This window comes from Prunus persica, chromosome G7 (genome assembly GCF_000346465.2).
Source record: "Prunus persica cultivar Lovell chromosome G7, Prunus_persica_NCBIv2, whole genome shotgun sequence".
NCBI classification, from domain to species: domain Eukaryota; kingdom Viridiplantae; phylum Streptophyta; class Magnoliopsida; order Rosales; family Rosaceae; genus Prunus; species Prunus persica.
This window is the reverse complement of record NC_034015.1, coordinates 20,810,942-20,831,000: the sequence shown is the minus strand read 5'-3', so window position 1 is coordinate 20,831,000 and position 20,059 is coordinate 20,810,942. Positions and strand designations below refer to the sequence as shown.

The 20,059-nt window shown below is 38.4% G+C and overlaps 5 protein-coding genes across 7 annotated transcripts; 3 read left to right on the top strand and 2 right to left on the bottom strand.

Annotated features, from left to right (window-relative positions):
- On the top strand, window positions 18-2,518 carry LOC18771691. 2 transcript variants are annotated; one of them, XM_007202505.2, is made up of 9 exons: window positions 18-123; window positions 276-406; window positions 624-696; window positions 1,121-1,203; window positions 1,335-1,373; window positions 1,478-1,548; window positions 1,619-1,733; window positions 2,063-2,204; window positions 2,331-2,518. In XM_007202505.2, the coding sequence occupies exons 1-8, from the start codon at window positions 78-80 to the stop codon at window positions 2,135-2,137; spliced, it is 633 nt and encodes a 210-aa protein (XP_007202567.1). In that variant the 5' UTR covers window positions 18-77; the 3' UTR covers window positions 2,138-2,204; window positions 2,331-2,518. The 2 variants fall into 2 exon arrangements, with proteins under 2 accessions (XP_007202567.1, XP_020424973.1); XM_020569384.1 differs by having other exon boundaries at window positions 276-403; window positions 2,331-2,500.
- Window positions 2,534-8,865, bottom strand: LOC18771865 (pleiotropic drug resistance protein 1). The gene is made up of 21 exons (XM_020569385.1): window positions 8,547-8,865; window positions 8,326-8,446; window positions 8,061-8,149; window positions 7,885-7,972; window positions 7,615-7,774; window positions 7,443-7,519; window positions 7,222-7,275; window positions 7,001-7,091; window positions 6,604-6,905; window positions 6,233-6,514; window positions 5,834-6,150; window positions 5,565-5,725; window positions 5,383-5,486; window positions 5,142-5,298; window positions 4,227-5,011; window positions 4,046-4,129; window positions 3,817-3,950; window positions 3,504-3,731; window positions 3,261-3,432; window positions 2,931-3,185; window positions 2,534-2,799 (listed from the first exon to the last, which is right to left on the bottom strand). The coding sequence occupies exons 1-21, from the start codon at window positions 8,801-8,803 to the stop codon at window positions 2,542-2,544; spliced, it is 4,176 nt and encodes a 1,391-aa protein (XP_020424974.1). The 5' UTR covers window positions 8,804-8,865; the 3' UTR covers window positions 2,534-2,541.
- On the top strand, window positions 10,507-11,344 carry LOC18769317 (sphinganine C4-monooxygenase 1). Of its 2 annotated transcripts, XM_020569383.1 has the most exons (2): window positions 10,525-10,765; window positions 10,811-11,335. In XM_020569383.1, exons 1-2 carry the CDS (start codon window positions 10,525-10,527, stop codon window positions 11,314-11,316), a joined length of 747 nt encoding a protein of 248 aa, XP_020424972.1. In that variant the 3' UTR covers window positions 11,317-11,335. The 2 variants fall into 2 exon arrangements, with proteins under 2 accessions (XP_007204865.2, XP_020424972.1); XM_007204803.2 differs by having other exon boundaries at window positions 10,507-11,344.
- On the bottom strand, window positions 12,456-15,216 carry LOC18770444. The gene is made up of 2 exons (XM_007202176.2): window positions 14,066-15,216; window positions 12,456-13,296 (listed from the first exon to the last, which is right to left on the bottom strand). Exons 1-2 carry the CDS (start codon window positions 14,666-14,668, stop codon window positions 12,934-12,936), a joined length of 966 nt encoding a protein of 321 aa, XP_007202238.1. The 5' UTR covers window positions 14,669-15,216; the 3' UTR covers window positions 12,456-12,933.
- LOC18770991 (probable polygalacturonase At1g80170) lies at window positions 17,724-19,968 on the top strand. The gene is made up of 9 exons (XM_020568379.1): window positions 17,724-17,871; window positions 17,974-18,108; window positions 18,274-18,444; window positions 18,580-18,606; window positions 18,734-18,941; window positions 19,041-19,122; window positions 19,221-19,329; window positions 19,416-19,532; window positions 19,614-19,968. The coding sequence occupies exons 1-9, from the start codon at window positions 17,725-17,727 to the stop codon at window positions 19,842-19,844; spliced, it is 1,227 nt and encodes a 408-aa protein (XP_020423968.1). The 5' UTR covers window position 17,724; the 3' UTR covers window positions 19,845-19,968.

Here is a 20,059-nt window from a genome sequence, read left to right as displayed (position 1 = left end):
AACAGTTTCGAGGTATTTCCTACTCTTTAGAAATAGAAAGCAGTCGTTTATAGAAAATAAAAAACGAACCCAGAAAAATGGCGAGCACTCTCTTGGCAGCTCCTTGCTTTCTGTCTCTGCAAAGTAAGTTCGGTACTTTCATTTTTTTTAAGTGTTGGTTTCTATCTTCAATTGTGCACAGATAATTCAGTGAAGTACAAGTGTGTAGTTCTGTATATTAATTTGGCAAGTGAGAGATGCATATATTGAACTGATTATGAGAGTATTTCACACAGATAGAGAAGTGGGTGGATTTTTGAGGAGCTTCAGGAGCCCAAATTATGACAAAGTGAAGTATAACCAAGGTTTACTGAGAACAAGAAATAGTGGCACCAATGGTGGTGGCTCCCTTGTTGTTGCCTCGGTGGTTATTCACTTAATCCTTCTATAATTATTTTACCCACATCCACATTTGTGGCATATGTTTTTGCAATATGAGAGATGTTACACTCTTAAGGTTATGAAAATAAGGATTTGTACCCAATATTGCCTCAGGAGGCAAGAATTTTGATTCTTGGTTTGATAAGTTTTGTTAAAGACCAGATTCTGGACGCCACTCTTGATGTTAGTTTCATCTGTGACAGTTTGGAAGGAAAGTCAAGAGCACACAGACTGTGATCCCCGAGCCAGATTACCGAATTCCAATTGTTCTACTAGGTAGATGCTGAAGTTTGTGTATTGATTATTCTAATTTATGTAAACCACAGTTGAAGTTATGTGTACAGAACTTTCTTATCCCAGTTCACGGGGATTAATTGTTAGTAGGTTGTCTTTTCATTCCTGCTTGAAATTTATAGCATGTTTGAGCAGCATTGAAGGCTGAGCAACTGCCTTCCTTTTTTATTTGGTCATCTTAAGCTTTGGAGTTTTTAGTATCAGAAGCCAAATCCTAAAATTTCCAAGTTATAACACTACACGCATGATGCATCGTACTCATTTTTTTCATATTGACATTTTGTAATGATTATAGTTGGTTAGACTCTTTCTTTGAGGACCTTGTATCAAATAGCCGCCTGTCAACTATCCGTTGTTTAAACAAAGATTGCATTATACATGATGTCAAAAATGTTGGTTGAAACAGGTCTATCTGGGGGGTTAGCTTATACAAATAATATTTTACCAGCTGCGCCCATAGGTCTCCTTGGATTACTCCTATTGTTTCAGGTAACAGTGCTGGAAATGGTTGCAGTACAAGCTCGATAATAGAACTTAGACATGACATGTTGCCTTTTTTTCTTTAATATATAAATTTGGAGAAGTAGCTGAACTTTTTTCTTTGGGTGTTCTTCTTCCAGACTACTAGAGTCAGATTTGTCTTTGATGACGAGGCTCTGGTTTGTTCATTCAACCCTCTTAAGAAGTGTGGTATTTCTAGTAATATACTTCAATTCCTTTTAGATTTAGTTTACCTTTTTCTCTGTGATTTTTGCTTATCTAGGAAGTAAAAGTAGGAGAGCAGCTTCAGAATTCAGGTGAAAATGTCTTCGTGGGTGGAAAAAATCGTTGGAAGTAAGTATGCTCTATGAACCCTTTGGATTTCATTAAAAGGTAAGTCAGTTAACTTATTTTTCGAATATAGATACTCAACGTTTGTGAATTGGGAGCTTTGGTGGCCAAATTTCCCTATTCTGGTGTATTTTAAGGAGAGGCAAACAAAGCCTGAAGGACAAGTTCATTTCTTTCCAGTGATATTTGTAAGTATCCAAGTTTCAAGCTTTTATTTGTTTGTGGGGTTCGAGTCTATGGAATTCTTCTAGCAACTGATGAAGGCTTGGGAGAGAACACAAGTACTTTGGGCATGAGATTTAGGAAGAGGGCTTTATTTTGATCTTTTACATTTACCTGGTGAAGCTCTTAGGATTTTTTCTCAGATTGCATGGGACTTAAGGGGGCAGGGAAGGTTAGTTAGGGTATAGTTTTGGTCAAAATCTTGCCAGAACACACTGAACCTAACACACACACACACACATACAGATTGAAAAGTGGTAAAATTATCTGATATCTGCTGTCATGTGGCGATCAGAATGGGAAGCAACTTTATGATGTGATGTTGGAGAGAGCTGGCCCTTCCCAAACCAGTGGGCCAAAAGATTCTTGAAGGCTGGAGCATTGTGGTTACAACTATTCAATTCTGCTATCTGATAGCAAAGATGTTATCTTCTGAGGTATGAAAAAAAAACATCAATAACTAGAATGCTACTTTATATATGTTTTTCACATGAGGCAGCCCTTGCTTTGGCATTGTTCCACCGGAGGGGTTCTAAATTTTGGAATTTTCTATATTTTTTCAGGTGACATCTTTTTTAGTTAACTTATAGTATACATTACTTTGGTGCCATAGTCACCAGCTCAAACTATGCTGTATTCTTTTGAACATTCTATTCTATGTGATGTATAATACTACCAATTTTATACATGGAAGTCCGGTCAGAGATCAAAAGTATAAAAAATGAAACTTGCATATCATATTTTTTCTTTAGAAGTACATGTACAATGTTAATTTCATCTCTTTTGGTAGTTCACTGTTTTGATTCCTAAGGCAAAGATGAAACAAAATACCACTGAATACCCAACTAGCACAATTGCAACAACATCTAGAAAGTCATGTCTATGCCCAAAATAAGTCCTCATAAAATCATCCACAGTTTCACCAGAATCAAGTGTGTCCGTTATGCCCCCAAACTGTGAAGAAAACAATCCGTACAAGCTCCAAGAGGTAGGGCTTATCCAATAGAACCATCTCCACCATATTGGAATTCTCTGTAACCAGCAAACAAAAACGTGAGCACACTTAAAAAAATAAATAAATAAACACAAACACACAAACACAAACAGAAAAACAGAAAACGGGTTTCTAGTCACAACACTTTTTGCAACATGGGGGCACTTACTGTTTTGGGAATGATAAATCCTGAAATAACGTTCCATAATGGAAAGAAGGCGGATGAAACTACAGCAGAGATGGTGTTATTGGGAGTAATGGCCACGATCATCATGCCATGGAAGGTGAAGTATAAGAAGGTGAAATACATGAAGAAGAGATACCAAAAGAACTTGCTGACCGTCCATTGAAATCCAACCATGCTATATACTATAACCCCGTATATGATAGTCTGGATCAAAGTGTATGGGATTTCAATGACAGCCTGCAATACAACAATGGAATTTGGTCATGAGATTCCGTTTGGAAAAACAACCTTGCTGCAAGTTAGTGAACAAACCTGTCCAAAGGCAAATGGAAAAGCCGAGTACATTCCAGCAGCCCTTTCTCTGTAAAAGACCATCCTCTCAGTACCTACAACTGGCTGCACTGATAAGGAATTTTGTATCCCAATGAAGAGAACAGCAGCATACATAGAACCCATTGCTTGTAAAAGATCTCTTTGCCGTTGCCTGCATTTCAGGAAAATTTTTAGTTAGCCAAATTAAGAACCAGGAGATTGACAGGTATGTTACATTATCACCTTTTGGAGCCAAGATCCCAGAAAATTGTTCCAAATAGCAAAGCCATCATAGCTGTGTAAAAAAGTCTCACTGAACTGTATTGTGGGTTTCGCCAGTATGATACATGTTGCTTCCATAGGCAAGCTAGACACTGTGTAAAGAAAGACTGAGAATATTGTGTTGGAAAGTGCAAGTCTTTTGAATCTGGTGTAGGAGTACTTAGTTCCTTGATCAAGGCCTTGTTCCTCCTAAACATTAACACATATATCATTAGTAGCTGAAACAGATGTCTACTTAGCAATATTATTATCTGAGTTTTTATGGATCTCTTACCTGTACATTTCTGAATGCTTGTATATGTCTGCGAAATTAACCCCTAGAGCTGCTTCTTGTGCTGCAGAAGTAACCTCCAACATCCAAGTTGCAGGATTGTAACCATCCTTTATTTTAGGAACTCCTCTAATCCCCTAATTCATTGATTAAATATAACTCATCTATGTTAGTAATAGAAGTTGAGCAGAAAATATGGCATAAGTATATTTCATGTATGCATAAGCCTAACCTCAAAGTATTCGATCAACTTGGAAGAATGGCGGCCTAAAGGGCCAACATAGATTTCTTCCCCTTCCTGTTTCAAAAGCAGCATCTGCAACAGGAAATCAAAAAAAATTTAAGTTCTTGTAACACTAAAATAGCATAGTATCCAAATACTCCTAAAGCATAAAAAAGGATCTTATGATCACCTCATCAAAAGCATCGAATATGTCAATGCTTGGCTGGTGGATGGTGCAGACTACAGTTCTTCCGGTGTCCACTGTATTCCTCACTGTTCTCATTACAATTGCTGCTGCCCTGGCATCAAGGCCAGAGGTCGGCTCATCCATAAATATGATGGATGGGTTGGCAACAAGCTCTACCGCAATCGTTAGCCGTTTGCGCTGCTCAGTTGAGAGACCATTCACTCCAGGCAATCCAACAAGTGCGTCACGTATCGTTGTCAACTCCACAAGCTCCATTACTTCCTCAATGAACATCCTTCTGTTCTGGAGATCGACCTCTGGAGGTAATCGGAGCCATGTAGAGTAAACCAAAGACTCATAAACTGTAACATGGGGAGAGTGTATGTCTGTTTGCTCACAATATCCTGTTACACGAGCAAATGTGTCTTGCTTTTTTGGATATCCAGATAAGGTGATGCTTCCCTCAATGTATCCACCTGTTTTTCTTCCTGCCAAAACATCCAGCAGAGTAGTTTTTCCAGCACCACTAACACCCATTAGAGCCGTTAGGACACCAGGCCTAAAAGTACCACTCACACCCTTCAGAATTTCATGCCGGTCATCGGTTATGCCTTGATCCTTCATTTCCTGTGGCATGTCAACAGCATATCTAATTTCATCAAACGTAACTGAAAGGGATTCAAAAGGAAGAACCACTCCGCGCTGCTTGGTCCGATTTGCTGCATTTTTGCTACCGTCTGTTGCAGCCAAAGCCTCATTGGAAACTGCTGCCTGGGCCTCCTCAAGTGCTGTGCATGCAGGAAAGGAAATTGATTCCCATTATCAGAACATAGACATTCAATTCTGTTTGAAAACAGTTTTACCAAAAAAAAAAAAAATTGTGTTCGAAAACAGAAAAGGGTCTAGGTTGGTTCTTACGATCAAGATATTGAAGTGCCAAATTGAAAAGGATATTGAACAGAAGAATAAATCCAATCAAAGCTGCCACTCCAATCCAGTACCAACGTGCTTCCGGGAATATCCCTCGAGACTTCAAGACTAAAACTCCTAATGCTTCTGTTGAGTTGGCAGGAACCTGTAATACAAATTTTCTCACGCAAATTAATTAGCTAACATTTTCCGAAACAAAAAAAATTTCACAAAAGAGATCCTTACGTACCTGGCTCCAACTTTCTCCTAGAAATTCATTGACAGCCATTGCATTCAGTCCGTACGTGAATGGTGAGAGATAATATCCCCACAACGTCCATTTGTTCATATCCTCTGAATCAAACAAAGACATATTCTTTAACATCAAACCTTAAATTATATGATATGAGATTGTACCAAAGAAAGATTTACCTTGTGATAAGATAAAGCCACCCAGACCAAGAATGACGAGGAAAGCAACAAACCCAAATGTGTTTGCAACAGTTATGTTCCTTCCTAATGCTCCTATCAATCGAAACAGTCCATTTGCCATCTGACTAATACACAGTAGTACAAGGAACTGTTTGAAAAACCTGTTACAAGTTAGTGAATTTTGTTAATTAGATTTCATAACCAATACATAATCTGATCTGGGACCAAATTTTCAAAAGTAATTAGAATATCTTTCACTTTTCGATCACCTTCCAATGCTCGGATCATAACCTATAGTGTAGTAAGTGATGATCATCCAAATGAAGACTTCCACAAAGGTCATAGGGATCCTTATCACCCATTGCGGTAAAGAGTATGCCCAAGCAGGATAGAACAGATGGTCCCTTTGCTTGAAGAACACGGGAAGTCTCTCAACAGTCATATGAAGCTCTGCAAACCCGTTGAACATAATTGAGAGCAGTGTAAAGAATAAAGCTCCCATATAAATTCCCCCATCTTCTACTGTGCTCCGGTGCATCTCAGTACGTAGGAACAACGTCGTTGTTACAAAAGCAGCTACAATAAGCTGAAACCGTAGACAACAAAAGCACTTCATTTGCTGAAAATAAAATCAAAGATGAGCTATAACTGTTATATACTACTTGTACCTGCGCCAATTTGAAAATGTAGACAAACTTATTCCTCTTCATAAGCAAAATTTGTCTGTCCATACAAGCTTTGAACAGTTCCTTCTTGTTAACACCATTCTTCCTAGTTGCTAATGCTGCAGGGTGGCCTTCAGACTTGTTAAATGGAATAGCAAGCTCATCACCAAGTTTTCGACCAATGTGAAATGACTTCATTGCTTCAGAAAATTCTTTGGTTGTTACAAAGCCATAAGGCTTTTCTCTATGAACCCAGTATTGCTCTTGATCTTTCCTTGATGTCACCTATCATTGAATTCAAAACAAAAATGGAAGTTGAATTAGTGGGAGGAGATATATGTCATTAACTGTATGAGTAAGTTAAGTTAAGTTACTTCTTGTAGGAAATCAGCAATTCCTTTCCTCTCTGGACATTTGAAGCCCATGTACTCAAAGAACTCAAGCACATTCTCACAGGGGCCTTGATACACAATGTAGCCATCCGAGAGAAGAATTATATCATCAAAGAGAGCATAAGTCTCTGGTGCTGGCTGCAGGAGGGAGATTAATGCAGTTCCGTTGAGGATGTGGACGTATTGTCGCAGTGAATTCACTATTTGAAATGTTGTTGAACTGTCCAGGCCAGTTGATATCTCATCCATAAAAAGTACTCTTTCTGGTCCAACCAGCATCTCCCCTGTAATTGTTGGCCATTTTTCATTTATAAGAATCAGCCTAATTATCCTGTGAGACATTCAGGGTTTGGAATTACAATTTCTATGATAGCTCTACCTGTCGTGACTCTCTTTTTCTGTCCACCAGATATACCTCTGGTCATTTCGTCCCCTACCACGGTGTCAGCACAAGCTTCCAGTCCCAGAACCTGCAAAGTTTTATTAGCGAAAAATTCCAAATTCTTTTTAGCTCAATTGGAAAGTATATAGACCAAGAGAGTTAGTATCTTTATATTATGTAATGTTAGGCATTAACTTGGACGAATTGCGGGTACATACCTTGAGTATCAAATCTGTAACAACATTGGTTTCCGGTCCTTTTAGTGCTGCTGCCTGCAACCAAAAAAAAAAAAAAGTTGAACTACGAAGAAATTCTGGAAGATGGAAATGCTACTTCAAGGAACAAGTACAAACTAAATTGCCTATCAGCTGATACTGCAGCATCTTGTTCATTGGTGAATAAGACAAATGAAACAGTTCCACATTAACTAGGTTCATACCTTCATGATGAGATCAAGATCAAGATCTGGCATAATATTTGCAGCCTTCTCTCTCCTTGATAATTCTATCAACATTTCTGAAAATTTTCCAAATGCAAAAAATTAATAACTCAATTCAGATTGTCCAGAGTTGTTCAAAACTAGAGCAAGGGTGTTTTGAGTTAGAGAGTACCATAACGTGGTCCAACCCCTTGACATCTAGCTGAAAAAGCCAACGTTTCTCTCACTGTCAATTCTGGTATGTGGAGATCATGTTGACTAACATAAGCTGCCGTCCTCTGCGGTACAAACTCCCCCATCCCTTGTCCGTTGTATGTAACTCTCCCCGAAAGCTAATAGTCAAGTCGTAATGAAGCAATTCGATCAATTACATTTACATCCAATCAGTGAATTTACATATGAGATATTACTAGTATGATGACAATGATATCCTTATGCTTACTTTTAGATAATGTTTATCAAGTTTTCCAGCCAATGCCAATAGTAATGTGGTCTTTCCAGAGCCTGGGGGGCCTAAAAGTAGTGTCATCCTGCAGAAATCAGACCAGAAGATGATCAATATGATGCATGAAAAGCGCCAGCGTGTGGAGGCGCAGCTTGAAAATCGAATCTAATTACCTTCTTGGCTTGATAATTCCACTTGCATCATGGAGGATTGGCAATGGGTTTTTTTTACTCGGAAGAATGTGAAAACAATTCAGGAACCCCTTAAAATCCAAAAAGAAAAAGGTTGGTTGGTTTGATATGTACCAGCTAGGTGAAACTAAGCTACAACCATGATTTGAATTAAAAGCTAGTTCCATTTGCATACATACATGTCATGGATATATAAACACATATATAAAATTTGATTCAAAAGAAAGATGAACTATTTATTTCTTACCTTTAACATATTGATGGAGAAGTTGAGCATGGTAGGTGATGCCCTGCTTCCTACGTAAGCTTGTGCTTCAACGTGCAAATTCTCGAACCGCACTTCAGTTGTTGGAAATTCAAGTCCAACTCTGCGTTTAGAATTTAAGAAACAGAGAAATTAAAAACCCGCCAAACCAATGCAGAGAGTACATAATTCAAAGCTAAGCCGCAAGCATTCAGAAGAATTACCTATGGATGCGGTCCTTGAGCTTGAGCAAGAAGGAAGACGTGGCGCCATTATTATTATTATTATTATCTTGGTCGTCTGCAGCATTATTAATCTTGAGCAGCCTCTCCAGCAACTTGTTCCTTTCTATTGGCTCAAGTTTCTTTACATCAATCTCTCTGTTTTGGCCACCCTGCTCTTGTTGATCGTGGGAGACTAAGATACCTCTCCTTATTCTCGAGCGAGTAGGCAGTCGCTCTAGAGCAGCCCATGACGTCATTTTCAGATTGGACACTTGATCGTCGGCTCCTTCTCCTTCTCCTTCAGGGGAAGACTTGGAGTTTGGCGGGTGCTGCTGCTCTGGTTCGAGGTTCATGGCTTGACTGGCAATGGCGGATACTATTCTCTTCCTCCTCTGTTTTGTATTCGTAGACCAAGTAAAGTAAACGAAATCTCTGCCGAAAGCCTTCGTCTATGATTATGATGTCACACAGCCAACAAAGTTAATTTTGCCTCTCTCTCGGATCTCATTCTCGTCTATGGAAAAGAAAACGAGAGGATAACCCTAAATAATTATTTTTGTATATACGTCAACCTGTGCTTTGTATGAAGTAGGAATGCCTCCCGGAGTGGAAATGAGAGGGAAGCAGCGTCCTTTTGGGACAATGAATACAAATACAGGTCAAATACATTTGGGCTTCCTATTAATTTTGTCCTTTATTGAAAAAAACTCTCTCCAATTAATTGATATAATTGATTATGTGATCCTCAAACTTGCCTTTTATTCTGGGGAAATACTTAGTTTTGACGTTACCAAATGATATATCTGTATTTTTCCTTTATCATTAAAAAAAAGAAAAAAGAAAAATCTGTAATAATAAACATAAAAAGCCAAATGATATTCATATTTGATTCATTAACTTATCGAGTTAAGGAATTTGGATTATAATAGTCAGATTGTCATAATAAACTGAACATTCATCTCTTATTAATAAGATCGGATTCAAAAATCTCCAGTTAAGTTAAGCTTCATGACAACAATGTCAGCAGCATAAGGCAGAGATTTCGTTTCCTTGTTTTAATATTCATCGAAAAGCAGGGTTTCATTTCATATATCCATCCATCTCCTTATATATTATTATATGAAACCAGCAACAAGCCTCCTCCAGACTCCAGTTATGTATTTCTCTCAACCAACGTAGGATAAGATTACCACCCAATTGCACGCAGGTCCTTCTTCAGTTTTAAAGGAGACAAATACAATGCAAATTTAATTTAACAAGGCAAAAGCAGAGAGAGAGAGAGAGAGAGAGAGAGAGAGAGGCAGTAAGTAAGAGAACAGCAAACAAGGCAAACAAACAAAGGTGAGATTTCGCACTACGTACGTTTGTTTGTCACCATCGTCGTCCTATGAAATCTTGGCCGTAGGTAGGATATGGAGATATCTCGGATTAAGAAATTAGAAGAATTGTGTATGATATGAGTATAGTGGACCAATTCAAATGGAAATAAAAGTCTTTGTCAAACCAACTAGTGCGCAGCGCACAAGGGTTTTAGTGCTAGAATTTTGCCATTAACCCAAGACTATTTACAGTACAAGAGGCCAAGATAAGGATAATCTGACTAGGAATATATCTATATATATATATATATATATGTACATTCCTAGATTAGCCCAAGACTTATAATTATGGGTCAAGTGCTATAGGCTGGGAAGTTTCACGGTGCACAGGGATTGCAACAACTATGTAAATCATGCACAGGGGTTGCAAATTTATTGTACCTACCTAGCCACCTAGCATTTGTAAATAAAAGACTAGCCACATTAATATTGTTCATAAAAAAACAATCAGATTATTCATATACAAAAAAGATAATAAAACCAAATCCAATCAAAGAAGATGATAATAATAATACCAAATCCCAAGACCCAATTGACCCCACTCCCTATATATACAAGGCCCCTCGTCACAATTATTAAGTATGGGAATGAATTTTCCTATGGGTATCAACTTTAAAAATTCAGATGAAGTGTTGGGAATTTTTGTCCCAATCTTCATATATTGGATTTATGCAGGCATAGTTGCAGTTATAGAAACTGCATTTCCCAAGTACAAAATGCAAACAACTGAAGAACAAGATGAGAAAAATTTGGTGTCCAGATCGACAGTCATCAAAGGCGTCTTAGTGCAGCAATCCTTGCAGGCCATCAGTGCGGCTCTGCTGTTCTTTCTAACTGGAGGCGCAAATCATCATGATGTCCATGCGGCTGCTCATGCTGCAGCAGGAGGAGGGACTGGAGCCGCTGCATCTGCATGCAGGTATATTATTCAGTTCGCCACTGCCATGGTGGTAATGGACACGTGGCAATACTTCATGCATAGATACATGCATCAGAATAAGTTTTTGTACAAGCATATCCACTCGCATCATCACAGACTAATGGCTCCTTACGCGTTTGGAGCTTTTTACAATCACCCTTTGGAGGGACTTATGGTGGATACGATGAGCGGGGCAATAAGTTTTCTGGTGTCTGGAATGTCTGCACGAGCCTCCATCTTCTTCTTCTCCTTTGCAACGATCAAAGCCGTGGACGATCATTCTGGGTTATGGATCCCTTGGAACCCATTACATGTATTTTTCAGAAACAATAGTGGTTACCATGCTCTTCACCATCAGCTTCATGGAACCAAGTATAACTTCTCTCAGCCCTTCTTTGTGTTTTGGGATATAATACTTGCCACCTACTATATGCCACAAGTTGATCATAAAAACGAGGACAAGCAAAAATAACAAGCTCGATCACCGCCAGGCGAAGAAGCAGCCAACTATAGCCTATATAGATTGTAATGAATTTCATTTCCAATCTATAGGCAGTGACAAAAGAGCTGCATCTTATTATTAAAGGAACATCAATACAAACAGATGATGACCAAAGAAAATAATATATAGCTGCATTGCACCCTTTCTATTCTCTTGTATAAAACTAATTAATTTGCAATACCCAATGCATATAGGCCTGACCTGTCCGAAGCATTTTCCGGTCGATAGCAGAGCAGGGAGGGTTAGCTTAATTTAAATTAGCCAGCTTGTCCTCTTGCGTAAACGGAGCAATATCCCTCTTTCCTTCAATGACGGCGGTGGTTGGTTGGTTGTAGGAAATTTTCCAGACATAGCTAATGGGATGGTTGGCCATCTCATGATCACCTTGCTGTGATTCTGTTTCTGTGAGTGTGAGGTTGACTGATAACAGTTTCTTCTTGCCATAATTATAACTTATAAGTGGAAGTTTACCTTCACAGCATTTTATACTATTTTATTATCTATCACGCTTAGAATGTGAAAGTGAGAGGATAGATTCCGGGAATCTTTTTAGATTGTAAGTTAGTGGGCTGTTTTGAATTTGTAGGATGCCATGGATAATAAACGGAAAAAGCCCAGCCGTTGATACATAAAGTTAACAATCTATCCGTTCATAATGGAAACCAATTAACACCTCCACAAATTCATAAATAGCACATCATTAACAAAACAAGAAACCATTTATACTAGAATACAAAAGGGAAGAAACGCCAATAATACACAAATAAATTACCAAGGAAAGAAAAAAGAGGAGTCACGTGAGTTTAGTATGTCATCGCTTCTCTCAATAGGAAAAAAATCACCATATATAAGTATTATTTTGTCAAATATATAAATAAACATCAAAAGGAATATTAACCGGAAAAAAAATATTGGTATATCAACATATGTATTTGTTAAAAGAAATGTAATAGGTATATTAAGAGCTAGTTGATATGCAGTGCAGGTAAGCGTCTGCGTATACTTTCAGTTTTCTTTTCCCCTGCACACGTTTCCAATAGAGTGCCTTCATCGCACAGCAATGAAAGGGGTAAAAGTATATGGTGTCTGTCTACTAGAACTAACAAATATTGAAGTCAACATCCTCAATGAATCCAATGGAAATTGAAGGTCTCTCAAATGCATCAGTAACATCAGGCAACAATAAATAACTTTACAATTAAAAGCCTCCAACGGCACACTGCACCAACAAAATGTAAACCAAAGCCAATTGGTAAGAAAAGAATGCCGGCCAACATATAAAGATAAATCTAGTTGAGCTCAACGAGCAGCTTCTTCCGAACCAGATCTCCTTTCAACGTATTTCAATGTCTTGAGGGAATGTTCTTCCTCTCAAAAAGCTTGCCTTCAACCACTGTGCATTGGCCCTGCATCTACAGACTCCAGTCTCTCACCGTGTTGTAGTGATACCCGTGTAAAACCAAACGTCTAACTTATCTGACAGAAACATGTATGATTAATCCCTCTCAGAAGATTATACGCAAACCAACCATGACACAGTAGTGTGGTTCTGGTTCTTGTGGCAAAGCTGAAGGTACGAAATACATGCTAACCCAATTTGGTGCAGTGTGCGTCTGTACCAAGCTGCGTGCAATGATTGTAACCCACACCACGTAGGAACTTTCGTATCTCTTTTGCGCTGCTATTACTGGCTTGCAAGAGCCGTTCATCTTCCTCATAAATGATATAGGGTGCTTTGCTTGCCTTCCTTGATAGTAACCTGGACGCTCCTTTCAGCACATGATATTCCCAGCCTTGAACATCAATCTTGAGCAGAAGAACAGGCTCTGAATCTGGGATTACATCATCAAGCGGGATGGTTCTTACTTGAACTGCCACCTCTTCCTTATTCTTGAAGGCCAACTTTGCACCAGCAGCCGAAATAGCACTATTGTCCATCCGACTGACCAACTGGTCACATAAGCAAGATTCACATTAGAAACGCAGCAGACAGGAGATTATCACAGCATTACAAATTGACATTTTGGAGAGCTTATTAATAGTTATCTGTTGTTATAAAAATGAAGAACGAATCAGACAAGAAAGGGAAAAAACATGACCCATTGCTTCCCTATACAAATCAAACAACATGCCATAAATAGAATTGGTTGTGCTAATTGGAATGCCGTTTAATATCACAGCCTCTCTCAAGTATTTAATCCTAAGCATCATATATTGCATGTTTCATATTCTCAGTGAAACAAAGGCTAAAAAAGGGCAGCAGAACTAAAGGCAATGCATGATTTTCAATCAATCAAAAGCACAACCTAGGTTCCCATGACTTCAGTATGACCACCAATTCAACCCATCATGTAACTACAGCACATAATTAAATTTTCATATCCATATGCCTAGGAGAAACAAAGTTGGAATCACCCTAATTACTTTTCTATGTATTCTCAAATTGCAAATGTCATATTATTTACTCATCTTCAACAATTTGAAATTCATTTCAAGTTTCAACTTCCACAATGTTGGAAGAAAAGAAACAAAAAAGGATATTCATTTCATAAACCCAGTCATAGGTACCGGCTTATGTAATCACAAAAATAGTGAAACAACCAACAACAGCATAAAAGCTTCAAAATAAAGCTCAAAATGCAAAAGAAAGAAAACAGAAGCAGAGAGGCAAAACAAGAATGACTAAAATTCAACCCAAAGAAAAGAAAAAAGACGGTACCTTGTGGAAGGTGATATTGCCAGGGCGATCGGAGGCTGCGGCCTCGAACACAGTGACCAAATCTCCAACACGATTCAAGTAAATGCCATCACAAATCCTCTGCAAATTTTCGAAAACGGGCTCGAAAGCTAGCACCTGAAAGCCCATAACCGCGGCGGCGAAGCTGGCCATGCCCACATTGGCACCCACGTCCACCACAAGCCCATTGTCCCTCCCTTCACCTTTGAATTTCTCCAAAAGCCCCTGAATCGTCGCCGATATATCGGGTCTCCGAAAAGGCTTGCCCTTGAGAAATCTGACGATGTCCTTGTGCGGCTTCTCGGGCAACCTACCCAAATCGGCGAGCGAGTAGATGAAAGGGTAGCTAAGGCCTTCGACAACGTTAGCGATTACAGGGTGGGACTGCCGGCACTCTTCGCAATTGAAAGGTGGGAGTGGGTAAATCGGGAGATCGGTTCTGATGGTGGGGTTAAGGCCTGGAGGGGAGGGGTTTGAGGAAGGGCGAGAGGCGAGGAAGAAGAAGATGAAGACGAGGACGAGAGTGGCAGAGAAGAGAAGCAATAGGGGTCTCATGGGTTTCTCTTTCTTCCAGGCATTAGCCATGGAAAATTGGGAAACTAGTGGGAAGAGTTTGGGTTTGTTTTCCAGGAGAATAGGTGACTTTCTCGGAAAATTAAGATTGGATCTGATACAGATACTTGCAGTTGCTTGTTGCTCTAGAAGATTTTCTGGGAGAGAGAGTTGAAATTTCAGCTCTCAGTAGTCCACAGAGGGTGAAGATAGAGAGACTTGTGTTGTACGAGGGTGCGCTTTCCTTAAGCTACGGATTTTGGTCGCAGGGCTCTCTTTCTGAGCCGTTTGATCAGATGTGTGGCTAAGATTTTAACTCACAGACCCACCGACCGGTGACAAAAATAAAATAAAATAGGGCACCAGTAAAAACAGAGCAAAGATTGAACAAAAGTCGGATGAACAAAACAAAGATGGCGGCCGATTTGGGATGAATGAGTAAGAACTGAAGATTTGTATGGGAAAAGAGAAGAAGTAATCTGGATGGGATTGAAGGAAAGGAAATTCTTACTTTTGTATCAATTTTGATAACTGTCTCTAAAACAGTTTGTGGCAGCTGAACCAAAATGTTCTAAACTTTGTTGGGCAATCAATCTTGCTCTGTCATGCTGTTTCTCCCAAAATCCTATTTTGGGCTATAAAATAGTTTTGGACAGTCCGGCCAAAGGTGTTCTAAACTTGTGTGATGCTCAATCAATGTTTGCTCACTTCTGTGGATCCTTGTCATCATGTATACAGAATAAAACTTGAAAACGTCAATCTTGCTCTGTTTTATACTTGTTTGCATTTTCCTTTCCGAGTAATGCTAGACTTACCACATTGTGTATCACCTCTCTAATAAAGATGGAGCCCACCAATACAATAGAGCTCACCTCTATTAAAGAGGTGATACACGATGTGGTATGAAAAATATGATAAACCTAACATTTTCCTTTCCAAAATCCATTTTTTTTTGGGGCTAGAAAATAGTTTTGGCAACTCACTCAAATATATTCTGAATTGGTTTGATTTATTTAACCAGTCCGGAAAAAAAAAGCTGGACCCAAGGCCGAGACAGACAAACAAGGGCTAGCCTACACATAGCTTTAAAAGGGCCCAACAAAAAACAGCCCAAGGCTGAGGCCTAACAAAAAAGAATAGGTAATTAATACGTAATTACGATCCCGCGTAAGAGAATTACCGGAAGTTTTAAAATACCAGATAATAAATTAATTTTTTTCACCAAATTTTTTTACTAGTGTGTTAGGGCTAGTTTGACATTACTGTCAAGCTAAGGCCTTGTGTAGCCAATAATGATCACCATGAAATGGAATTTAAGATTTCTTCTTTCAAATGACTTCAGTTAAATTAAAAGTTAAAAGTTGCTCTCCCATCATTAATCATAGCTCATTTGGTAAGTATGAGATAGGTAGAGTGATAGAAATCTAAAGTACGAAATCTTCATAAAAGGGAAATGAAAATATTCATAAATCCAATGATAATAAGAAAATCCTCTTATTAATTACATGCATTACCACCTTTTGGTCAAATAAACTATCATTTTTGAAGACGTTTGTTGTGGGGCGGAGATGCCATGCCTTTCCCTCTCTTTTGGTTGATTTGATACACCTGCAGTCGTCAAAACAGAAATGCTTGCCAGCAGCAGATGATCATACCATGTTATTGAAGAAGCAAGACTTGCCAAATCAAATTAAGCTTCCTTTGCTTGATGTTTGAATGAAATAAAATGAAATCCATTTCATGAAAAACAAAGGAAAACAAAAAACTAACCAAATGCTCAAACACCACTTTCTCAATATTTGACAAACTAAATACTCATTTTCTTGCTAACCATTCAACCTCCTCAACAACATCAGTAATGTTGGAGCTTCTAACAGACACCAACCTTAAAATTGCTTCTTTGGTCATAAAAGAAAGCAGCACAGAAGCTTCTCTATTCAACAAGGATTGCTAACCATTCAACCGACGGTTGAATGGTTATGATAAAACTTGGCCTTCCCGCCCTCTTCAGCTCATATATTAAAAACGAAGATAAAATAGATGAGACTAATTTCGTTTCTAGATGCATATATAAACGTTTTTCATAACTTAACGCGTGTTATAACTAGCAGTTTTGAATCTTGATACAGAAACATAAATTTTATGACACTACTTGGTTTTGCAGCATATATGCAGAATTAGAAGCTTTTTTTTGCATCAATGTGATCAGGTTACTTGCTTGTCTCCCATATTATTAAAAAAAAAAAAGGACTTCAAGAAGTAACTCTGATTTCCTCCAAACTCATACTACTTATCTCTACACACGACTGAGTTCAATGCTATTCTCATCCTCATTTAGAAGAAAGAATGCATCGAATCGAAGGGTTGACAGAACATATGGCCATGGAGCATAGCACAAAATATTCTCATCCTCATTTGAAGCCTTAGCTAACATCCCTTTACTGTCAAGCAGCTACTGGGAAAATGAAGTGGTATGGGATTTTATCTGAGTTAAAGTTCAGTTGAATGGTATTAAGTTACTTGACGTTTTTATTTTCCTATCATTTATAACTGCCCATAAGAGTTCTTAGACTGCTCTATTTGCTGATAAATAATCAATAAATCTTAAACTCATAACTTGCCATTTGGGTTTTTGTTTTTGTTTTTTTGGTTTCTCCATGTTCTTGCAGATACCATAAAGTTTGCGGCTTCCTTTTGGAGGTATCTTAATTCCACGAATGCCATGGTAAGAAGCCAAGTGTTAGCCTCTACAGCATTTATTTATGACTCGGTATATATGTTTTAATTTTAATTAATCTGTTGTCATTTTCTTGACTTTTGTGTGATTTTGGGTCTTTCAGATCTCAGGCTTAATGAGTTTCATGACTTAGATTTGTTTTACATGGTCAAATCTATGTGTTAATAAAAGTTATTGCTATAGATTAGGACTTTTTTTTGGAAAGTAATTGCTAAGAAATGAAGATTTTTAAGCATATATTATAAATTGGTTTTCATATGTAAAAACAAAAACCCATTTCTTTTTATATTGTCTTGTCTCCCTCCCATTGTTAATATATATTTTGAAAACCTTTCTGCTTTCGTTTGAATCGATGCAGGGTGGTCATTATTTTTTGCTGCTTTTTGTTGGGTCATTAGTTTCTGTCAGTATTGCTTGTTCAACTGAACATGCAAATCAAACGACTTTTGATGTCAGAGACTATGGAGCTGTCAGTGGAGGCCACATAGATGATTCCGAAGTAGGCAAACTCTGTTTTCCTTTCAACTTACAGTTGATTTTCTTTCTCAGTGATGATATGAGTTTTTATCCACTAATTAATGTCATATCATTGAGATTACAGGCATTCTTGAAGGCATGGAATGCAGCATGCACCTCAGAAACTGAAAATCCTACCTTAATCGTTCCACCGAAGAGATTTCTGCTCAATCCAATCGTTTTCAGCGGTCCATGCAGGGCTAAAAGCATCAATTTTTTGGTGGGTCAAAGATCTTTCTGATATAGTTTTTGTTATGTATATGTAGATTTTTGTTTTCTGGGTTGGTGCAATAATTTATCAAATAAATATATTGGGTTTCTTTTCTGACAAATGATTGATATTTCATTGGTATTGCCCAAATGGTTGGTGATTTTCCATAAACAGATATTTGGGAGACTTTTGGCACCAGACTCCCCTGGAGCATGGAAGGAGCTTGACCCAAGTCAATGGCTAGCTTTCAATGGTGTAAGCGGTCTCAACATTGCTGGCCCTGGTAGAATCAATGGAAGGGGCAAGGCCTGGTGGGATCAGTCATGCAGAGACCACCCTCGCCTGGTTCGTACATTTCCAAATTTTACATTAAAAATAAATAAAATTCACCTATTAATATTAATATTATTGTGTAAATTAATCGGCTCTGCCGTCTCTCTTTCTGATATAGTTTGTTGTTGCCAAATGCCAACCTTTCAGGTGGGATGCAGTACATTGGCCCCAACTGTAAGTAATAACAATATTCTCATGGCCTAAATAATTATCGTATCATCTTGAGATTGAAGCAACATTTGACCTTAGTTTCAGGGGCACTAGAACAATTAAGCCTTATTTATATGATGGTGAAGCGCAGGCAGTGAAGTTGGTGTCGTGTAAAAACAGCAGCATCAGTGAGATTCATTTCCTAAACAGCTCTCAAACCCATGTCCTAATCAGAGACTGTGATGGGATCAACATAGAAAATGTACTGATTGAAGCTCCAGAGAGGAGCCCCAACACTGATGGCATTCACATCTCAGCCTCTCACAATGTGGTTATCACCAACGCCATTATAGGCACCGGTAATTAACAATTTCTCAGTCTTTTTTCTTAACATTCCAACTTTTCCTATATATATATTTTTATTTTGTCCATCAGCAATGACTTATTTTGATCCACAGGTGATGATTGTGTGTCCATTGGAGACCATACATCCAACATAGTCATCTCCTATGTTAAATGCGGTCCGGGTCATGGAATTAGGTAATATGTTGTTAATTACATTGTCTTTACAAGATTAAACAACCTTATTAATCACTAAATTAGATGCCCTTCCTTTCGACTGTGTTTGAATACAACAGCATTGGAAGCTTAGGGAGGAGTGGGAATTTTGTTCAGGTAGAGAACATTCATGTAAGTAAGGTATACCTCCAAGGAACTACCAACGGAGCTCGGATCAAGACATGGCAGGTACTAAATCAAAGTGGTATAAATGCTCACATTTTAAGTTTTTCTGTCTTGTGACATTTTCTTCCTAAATTTACATGTTCATAAAGGTCGGCAGAGGCTATGTCCGGCGGGTCACATTTGAGCACATCTTTTTTGGGTCCGTCAAGAACCCCATAATTATCGATCAAAACTACTGCAACAAAAGTGGTGCCTGCAAGGAAATGGTAAACCAGTCACACCCTTCTTTTTCCTGATTTCTAACTTAGTTTTAAATCTTGTTCATTTGCGCTACTTTTTGGTTGTAGGAAACTGGGGTTCACATAACTGATGTCTCCTTCAATCAATTGTATGGGACATCTAGTTCCCGTGTAGCTATGAATCTGAATTGCAGTCGCTCAGTTGCTTGCACCAGTATATATTTGAAGTCAATATACCTTAGATCCGCTCTAGCAGGGCAGAACGTGACTTCTAACTGCACCAATGCCCACGGCGTTGCCTCCGGAGTAATTCAACCAGACCCCTGCCTCCAAATTTGATCTCATGATGATTTACCATGTTGTATAAGAATTTGAGTCATTTAACTAATTGATTCACTTATCGAACCAATGTATTATCGTGTACAAAAAGAGACTAGAAGAATGCTAACATATTACTCTCGCCCTCTAACTTCAAGAAAATCAACTTTTCTAATCTTAAATTGATGTAACAAATCACTGGGTTTTTTTCCTTGATGGATGTTTTGATATTGAAT